This window comes from Nanorana parkeri, unplaced genomic scaffold (assembly GCF_000935625.1).
Source record: "Nanorana parkeri isolate BGI_ZX_2015 unplaced genomic scaffold, ASM93562v1 scaffold3204, whole genome shotgun sequence".
NCBI classification, from domain to species: domain Eukaryota; kingdom Metazoa; phylum Chordata; class Amphibia; order Anura; family Dicroglossidae; genus Nanorana; species Nanorana parkeri.
Window position 1 is genome coordinate 14,195 of NW_017309472.1, and position 9,448 is coordinate 23,642.

Genomic DNA, 9,448 nt, shown 5'->3' on the forward strand with positions numbered 1-9,448 from the left:
TGTGTGTGGGAAGGGGGGGGGGAGGCTACAGGACATTTGGCCTCTCTGTAAGATGGGGAAGTATGATTCCAGACCACATACAGCATACTCCATGTTTCTTGGTTGGCTCCCATCCAGAGTGGTGGAGATGGTCATGTCAGGACTTGTGTGTTGAGGCGTCAGAATTGCTTCTCTTCCCCCATACAAGTCAATGAGAATGCAAAAGCAGCTTGAAGCAAGTTGATGCAGCTCAGAAGGTCGGCTGCAGATATTAGAATACTGAATGTTCTCAGGAACATCGGCAACTGATGTCAAAACCAAACGACACTTCTTCGTAGGCCGAAGCCCGCCAACACAGGTCCTACCGTGCCGTGCCAAGCTGTCCAATGATAGGTCATCTCTGGGAATATTCAGGATTATAATTCTTTTGTTTCGTAGTCTTGTTCGGGATGGTGATGGGAAGCGGCTTCCAGATGACGACCAACGAGGTACAGAGCAAACCCATCGTGCACCCCGTCATCGTCACCCTGGAGGTACGTGGCCCCTGCTGTGTATTAGTCTATGGGAGATGTCAACGTGCCCATTTAATTCTAGGGCCACATTAATATCCGTTATTATGAATTGCGCAGGGACAGCTGACGGGACGCGGCGGGGATGTTGCCGAACTGCCTTCAGTCGTGATTGTTGCCCATTATGATTCGTTTGGAGCTGCTCCGGTAAGTGACCGACTAGATAACAACATATCTCCTCCTGTGAGGTGGACAAAATGAATGGCATGTATGATGCAGACATACATGCCATGCTACAGTGTTCTCCCTCACGCCTCCCCAGGCAGCTACATTAAAAGGTTATGGGGTAGAGGAGCTGGATCAGCACAGGGAGTAATTAGACACCCACAGAAGAGGAGGGGTCTTGATGTGCACAGAGGGAGGAGGATCTCTTGCTCATTGTGTCTAGTTGATGGATAACACAAGGTCATATTTTATTCCACGGTCCCATGATCCTCCTCCACATTAGTTCTGATTGTGATGACCGGTCTGCTAAAGCTGTCCTTTTTACATCCGGTCTTGTTGCCGCCCTTTTTACTGACATCATCAGGCCTGGTCTGTAACAGTGCAGGGTCAGCAGCCCCATAATCAGGATTAGACATGGCCACGGGTAGGAGTGCCCGCTCACATTTCAGTGCCCAAGAGAAGAGGACCGGGCCACCAGCCGTGGTGAGACCTCTATGTAGGGAACGTTAGTCTGTGTCATTCTAGCCACTAGAAAATATGATCATTAGATCCCTCAGCAGAGGTAGGGGGAGACGTTATTATTATTACTTCCCTGTCCAGAGTCCGGCTTAGCACGCCCATATGACTCCATTGGAAAGTAAGGCCGAAAGTCTCAAAAAACACGGCTTTACCTCTCACCTCAACCTGGACTCTGGTCACATGACCAATGGCATTGGTCACCTGGTCTCTGCTAAAGCTGAAGATCACTGTTCAGGAAAAGCTTCCAATGGTCCAGCTCACATGTCAATCAACCTTGGGTAGAGACCATGTGACCCATGCCTATCATATGACTCATTGCTGGAGTATGACATTCACATGATGTAAGGCCATAGCTGGGAGTTCGCGCTAGGGTTGCCACCTGTCCAGGATTTACCCGGACAGTTCGGGTTTTGAATGCTGTGTCCGGGTTTCATGGTTGCAGAAACCCGGACACAAGATGTTAGGCAGACAGGGGCAACCAAAATTAAGAAAGGGGCTACTAGAGTGTTCGGGTTTCGCTTGAAGAAAAGGTGGCAACCCTAGTTCGCGCGCTACTGCACATATGCAGGTCCCAGTCTTCCAGGCAGCCGGAAAACATACGCTAATGCACATGCGCACGCAATGGAACGTACGTACGAACGTGGCGCACAGGAAGTGACACGTCTCTCCCTAATGGATGGCCCTATTTAAACTGGCTTGCTCAATGGGCCAGTGCTAAACGGTCTTTCAGTTTGTGTTCCTGTGTTTACTGTCAGTTTGATCTCCTGTTGCCTTGACCCGGATTTCCTTGTTTCCTGGATTCGCTTCTGTCTTTTCCCCTGGTACCGTGCTGACCATCTGGCTTTGACCCCTGGCTTTTTTGACTTCGCTCCAATTTCCTGCAGCAAACCACCTCTCAGCTGAATGCCAGTCTGCTCATCAGTGGCGTCCCGAGGCTGGGTGTCACCCGGGGGGGGCGGTGACCGGGTGACACCCCGCCGTGACGTCATCACGCACGCGTGTGATGTTATCACGCTTGGTGTCAGTCAATCATTTTGGTGTCACCCGGGTGCGGCCCCCACCCCCCCACACCCACCTTGTGACGCCACTGCTGCTCATCCTCCCAGGGACCCAGTTGCTGGATTTCTACCAGGCACTGTGTCTGAACACCTTGGCGCCCGTGCTCCTCTCTGTCTACTTGCTCCCTGACCCCACAAACAGGGGTGTGAGACAAGAGCAGCAAGGGAGGCCTCCTCAGCCAATCGGTCCTCCACCAGGTACGTGATACATGAACAAATCTTGGTAACTCAACTTCTCATCTCTCCGATATCTCTGGCAGTACCTGGCTTATGGAGCGGACTCCAATGGCAGCGGGGTCTCAGTTCTCCTGGAGATGGTTCGTCTCTTTCACCTTCTGTACAGCGACTGGAGGACTCAGCCCAGGTCTGCAGTGAACTCTGTAGATAGATTTTAGTGGACGCGGAATAACACACATTGATGCGCACAGATGGAGAGACGCATTTGTTGTGTTCTATTTCAGGTATAACATGGTGTTCGCTCTGACCGGAGGAGGGAAGTTCAATTATCATGGAAGCAAGCGATGGATAGAGGAACATCTGGACCATTCCGGTATGTGGATACCATGGGCGTTGTTACATCCTGGCACCCAGGGCACCTGCCTCGGGAATTCTGCTCAGAGCTCTGGGTGCCCTTTGTAGTCATTATTGTAGTCACCCCAAGAATGGTTCTTTAGACAAAACAAAATCATCAATCTTTGAAACTTTGCATGTTGGAAAACACAACCATACAAATAGAGAGAAAGGGAGAAAGTATCAATAAGGTATAGACCTGGTTTGGGTCACATGACTACAAACTCATATGACACCTGGGTGGCCATTCCAGGCAGTCTTGGGTCTTTGCCCCGGGAGCACCGGAGTCATTCCATATTATATCAGGCGCTTTATTGGAAGATGGTCACCGCATCCTTTAATAGTGTTCCCATTCCTGTTCATCCTGTAACCAGATGTGTCCACACAGGAGTGATAGATAGACATGTACACGTATTCAAGGACATACAGACACACACAGGGACATAGACACAGCAAAGCCATTCATAGCCCACCTGAGACCCAACACAGCCACCTGAGAGCCCGCATAGCCCACCTAAGACCTCACACAGCCACCTGAGAGTCTGCATAGCCCACCTGAGACCCCACACAGCCCACCTGAGACCCAACACAGCCACCTCAGAGCCCGCATAGCCCACTGAAGACCTCACACAGCCACCTGAGAGTCTGCATAGTTCACCTGAGACCTCACACAGCCACCTGAGAGCCCACATAGCCCACCTAAGACCCCACACAGCCACGTGAGAGCCCGCATAGCCCACTTAAGACCTCACCCAGCCACCTGAGAGTCTGCATAGTCCACCTGAGACCTCACACAGCCACCCGAGAGCCCGCATAGCCCACCTAAGACCTCACACAGCCACCTGGGAGTCTGCATAGCCCACCTAAGACCTCACACAGCCACCTGGGAGTCTGCATAGCCCACCTAAGACCTCATACAGCCAACTGAGAGCCCGCATAGCCCACCTAAGACCTCATACAGCCACCTGAGAGCCCGCATAGCCCACCTAAGACCTCACACAGCCACCCTGAGAGTCCACACAGCCACCTGAGAGTCTGCACAGCCACCTGAGAGTCTGCACAGCCACCTGAGAGTCTGCACAGCCCACCTAAGAGCCTGTGGAGTCCACCTGAGAGCTCACACAGCCCTGGTGAGAGCCCGCACAGGCCACCTGAGACGTTGGAGACATCATGGCACCACCCCAGAACAACACAGAGTAGCGTCAAAATTATTTTGCATTGTTGTATAATGTAATAGTGGTCTCCTTACTCTCTCCCCTGGCTTCCTCTACCTCACTCTCTACTCTATATTGTGGCAAAAATAAAATTTGCTGCGTGAGGGGCTAAAGTGTTCGGGATGAAAAGGTGACAACCCTAATACAGACAGACATGGGGCCACATTAGGTTAATTATGTCACTAGGTCTCGGCCCCTTTGTTTACATGCAGCAGTCATTCAAGCTGAATGGGGCCTAGTACATCACTGGTTGCCAAGACACCGGCAGCTCCCGGCTTCCTAGCAACCCTCATATGGAAGTTCTCAGATAAAGTAATGCCGCTATACTATGTACACTTCCTACCTTGGAGGACAGAATATATTATTCGGATGCACGCTGGACATCTCTATATTGATGGGTGATACGGCCCCCCTACCACCGATGCCCAGGCCACATGCCATAACTTAGACACTCCACTGAGAACTGTGAGCGTTGTCACCCTGGACAGGAAGTGAGTTACTGGGATCACCGAGTAATATCCTGAAAAAACTAATGTCACATCTAAGGAAGGGCGAGCTGCACTATTTTCGGTCTGTTCTGCAGGAAGTGTGAGGACAGATGGGGGATATGAGGGGGAGGAGGGGTTATGAAGGGGACATGGATGGACCTCCGGCTCTCAGGGGCCCCTAGCGCTAACTATCAGACTTCGCTGATTTTGAGGTCATTCACTTTAATGTTTTCTCCCCTAGAAACCAGCATCCTCCATGAGAACGTGGCCTTCGTCCTGTGTCTGGACACCTTGGCCAATGGCGACTCCCTCCACCTACACGTCTCTCGGCCGCCCCCAGAGGGCAGCGCGCAGTGGGAGTTCCTGAGGCAGCTGCAGACGGTAAATGAACCGTTTCTAACATGTGACACGTCTCATCAGATGATCATGCTGTGTGACCGCCTGGTTTCCTGGCACACCGAAAGCTCAGCCTGTGATTCCGCAAGCCAGGGATTCTCAGCTCCGCCCACCGGAACCCCCTTAACTGTCTAACAATACACCTCCTGATTGGCCAATAGGGCAACACTGACTCCTCTGCTCTACTGCAGCCTGCTGGAAGTATTGCTGAGAGGATAAGGGGTAAGAGGTGGTACTCTCCCATCCAAAAAGCCCCATATAATCCAGTTGCAGGGCATTGTGGGACATTACTTATACAGCACTCCAATGAACGGCCTTATCTAACAAAATGCACGGGGTATATGTTTAAATGTTTTCCCCCAAGATTCACAAAACTTTCACCCAGGATTCATTATATTCTAAAAATGGACTTCTATTAAAAAAGTGTGAATCTTGGGGGAAAATCTTTACAAATAGACCCCAAGTATGGAAGAACCAGAAATTAAAGTGCTGCAGGCGCCCAACTCTTCCTTCTTTGGATGATATAACTGTCTGTGATTGGGTCACCAAATATGAGAGGTCATGGAAAAAGCACGCCTCCCAATGACCCTCGGGGAAGGCGGCCATAGCCAAGGCACACCCATCCATGACCCTCGGGGGAGGCGGGCATAGCCAAGGCACCCCCATCCATGACCCTCGGGGGAGGCGGGCATAGCCAAGGCACCCCCATCCATGACCCTCGGGGAAGAACAGCCCACCTGAGACCCAACACAGCCACCTCAGAGCCCGCATAGCCCACTGAAGACCTCACACAGCCACCTGAGAGTCTGCATAGTTCACCTGAGACCTCACACAGCCACCTGAGAGCCCACATAGCCCACCTAAGACCCCACACAGCCACGTGAGAGCCCGCATAGCCCACTTAAGACCTCACCCAGCCACCTGAGAGTCTGCATAGTCCACCTGAGACCTCACACAGCCACCCGAGAGCCCGCATAGCCCACCTAAGACCTCACACAGCCACCTGGGAGTCTGCATAGCCCACCTAAGACCTCATACAGCCAACTGAGAGCCCGCATAGCCCACCTAAGACCTCATACAGCCACCTGAGAGCCCGCATAGCCCACCTAAGACCTCACACAGCCACCCTGAGAGTCCACACAGCCACCTGAGAGTCTGCACAGCCACCTGAGAGTCTGCACAGCCCACCTAAGAGCCTGTGGAGTCCACCTGAGAGCTCACACAGCCCTGGTGAGAGCCCGCACAGGCCACCTGAGACGTTGGAGACATCATGGCACCACCCCAGAACAACACAGAGTAGCGTCAAAATTATTTTGCATTGTTGTATAATGTAATAGTGGTCTCCTTACTCTCTCCCCTGGCTTCCTCTACCTCACTCTCTACTCTATATTGTGGCAAAAATAAAATTTGCTGCGTGAGGGGCTAAAGTGTTCGGGATGAAAAGGTGACAACCCTAATACAGACAGACATGGGGCCACATTAGGTTAATTATGTCACTAGGTCTCGGCCCCTTTGTTTACATGCAGCAGTCATTCAAGCTGAATGGGGCCTAGTACATCACTGGTTGCCAAGACACCGGCAGCTCCCGGCTTCCTAGCAACCCTCATATGGAAGTTCTCAGATAAAGTAATGCCGCTATACTATGTACACTTCCTACCTTGGAGGACAGAATATATTATTCGGATGCACGCTGGACATCTCTATATTGATGGGTGATACGGCCCCCCTACCACCGATGCCCAGGCCACATGCCATAACTTAGACACTCCACTGAGAACTGTGAGCGTTGTCACCCTGGACAGGAAGTGAGTTACTGGGATCACCGAGTAATATCCTGAAAAAACTAATGTCACATCTAAGGAAGGGCGAGCTGCACTATTTTCGGTCTGTTCTGCAGGAAGTGTGAGGACAGATGGGGGATATGAGGGGGAGGAGGGGTTATGAAGGGGACATGGATGGACCTCCGGCTCTCAGGGGCCCCTAGCGCTAACTATCAGACTTCGCTGATTTTGAGGTCATTCACTTTAATGTTTTCTCCCCTAGAAACCAGCATCCTCCATGAGAACGTGGCCTTCGTCCTGTGTCTGGACACCTTGGCCAATGGCGACTCCCTCCACCTACACGTCTCTCGGCCGCCCCCAGAGGGCAGCGCGCAGTGGGAGTTCCTGAGGCAGCTGCAGACGGTAAATGAACCGTTTCTAACATGTGACACGTCTCATCAGATGATCATGCTGTGTGACCGCCTGGTTTCCTGGCACACCGAAAGCTCAGCCTGTGATTCCGCAAGCCAGGGATTCTCAGCTCCGCCCACCGGAACCCCCTTAACTGTCTAACAATACACCTCCTGATTGGCCAATAGGGCAACACTGACTCCTCTGCTCTACTGCAGCCTGCTGGAAGTATTGCTGAGAGGATAAGGGGTAAGAGGTGGTACTCTCCCATCCAAAAAGCCCCATATAATCCAGTTGCAGGGCATTGTGGGACATTACTTATACAGCACTCCAATGAACGGCCTTATCTAACAAAATGCACGGGGTATATGTTTAAATGTTTTCCCCCAAGATTCACAAAACTTTCACCCAGGATTCATTATATTCTAAAAATGGACTTCTATTAAAAAAGTGTGAATCTTGGGGGAAAATCTTTACAAATAGACCCCAAGTATGGAAGAACCAGAAATTAAAGTGCTGCAGGCGCCCAACTCTTCCTTCTTTGGATGATATAACTGTCTGTGATTGGGTCACCAAATATGAGAGGTCATGGAAAAAGCACGCCTCCCAATGACCCTCGGGGAAGGCGGCCATAGCCAAGGCACACCCATCCATGACCCTCGGGGGAGGCGGGCATAGCCAAGGCACCCCCATCCATGACCCTCGGGGGAGGCGGGCATAGCCAAGGCACCCCCATCCATGACCCTCGGGGGAGGCGGGCATAGCCAAGGCACCCCCATCCATGACCCTCGGGGGAGGCGGGCATAGCCAAGGCACCCCCATCCATGACCCTCGGGGGAGGCGGGCATAGCCAAGGCACCCCCATCCATGACCCTCGGGGGAGGCGGGCATAGCCAAGGCACCCCCATCCATGACCCTCGGGGGAGGCGGGCATAGCCAAGGCACCCCCATCCATGACCCTCGGGGGAGGCGGGCATAGCCAAGGCACCCCCATCCATGACCCTCGGGGGAGGCGGGCATAGCCAAGGCACCCCCATCCATGACCCTCGGGGGAGGCGGGCATAGCCAAGGCACCCCCATCCATGACCCTCGGGGGAGGCGGGCATAGCCAAGGCACCCCCATCCATGACCCTCGGGGGAGGCGGGCATAGCCAAGGCACCCCCATCCATGACCCTCGGGGGAGGCGGGCATAGCCAAGGCACCCCCATCCATGACCCTCGGGGGAGGCGGGCATAGCCAAGGCACCCCCATCCATGACCCTCGGGGGAGGCGGGCATAGCCAAGGCACCCCCATCCATGACCCTCAGGGAAGGCGGCCATAGCCAAGGCACACCCATCCATGACCCTCGGGGAGGCGGGCATTGCCAAGGCACACCCATCCATGACCCTCGGGGGAGGCGGGCATAGCCAAGGCACCACCATCCATGACCCTCGGGGGAGGCGGGCATAGCCAAGGCACCCCCATCCATGACCCTCAGGGAAGGCGGGCATAGCCAAGGCACACCCAACCATGACCCTCGGGGGAGGCGGGCATAGCCAAGGTACACCTCCCAATGACCCTCGGGGGAGATGGGCACAAACATGATGCACTTCTCGATTGAATCTCAGGGGGTGGGCACAGACAGGGCACACCTCTCAATGACTCTCAGGTGGCGGGCACAGACAGGGAGCATGTCTCAATAGCTCTTGGGGGGCAGGCGAATACGGGGCACACCTCTCAATGACTCTCAGGGGCCGGACACAGACAAGTCACCCCTTCTTATGACTCTCAGGGGGCATGAACAGACAGGGCACACCTCTTAATTATTCTCGGGGGGGGCACAGACAGGGTACACCTTCCAATGACTCTCAGGAGGCGGGCACAGACAGGGTACACCTTCCAATGACTCTCAGGAGGCGGGCACAGACAGGGCACACCTTCCAATGACTCAGGAGGCGGGCACAGACAGGGCACACCTTCCAATGACTCAGGAGGCGGGCACAGACAGGGCACACCTTCCAATGACTCAGGAGGCGGGCACAGACAGGGCACACCTTCCAATGACTCAGGAGGCGGGCACAGACAGGGTACACCTTCCAATGACTCAGGAGGCGGGCACAGACAGGGTACACCTTCCAATGACTCTCAGGAGGCGGGCACAGACAGGGCACACCTTCCAATGACTCTCAGGAGGCGGGCACAGACATGGCACACCTTCCAATGACTCTCAGGAGGCGGGCACAGACAGGGCACACCTTCCAATGACTCTCAGGAGGCGGGCACAGATATGGCACACCTTCCAATGACTCTCAGGAGGCGGGCACAGACAGGGCACACC

The 9,448-nt window shown here is 53.7% G+C and overlaps 1 protein-coding gene across 1 annotated transcript in view; it reads left to right on the top strand.

The window, feature by feature from the left end:
* Nucleotides 1-9,448, top strand: part of LOC108802888 (nicalin-1-like) — a 31,947-nt gene that overhangs the window by 5,087 nt on the left and 17,412 nt on the right. Inside the window, exons 4-8 of the mRNA XM_018574742.1 lie at nt 418-512; nt 609-695; nt 2,551-2,654; nt 2,752-2,840; nt 4,804-4,943. Of these exons, the coding sequence (XP_018430244.1) occupies nt 418-512; nt 609-695; nt 2,551-2,654; nt 2,752-2,840; nt 4,804-4,943 (515 nt within the window). The remainder of the gene's footprint in view (nt 1-417; nt 513-608; nt 696-2,550; nt 2,655-2,751; nt 2,841-4,803; nt 4,944-9,448) is intronic.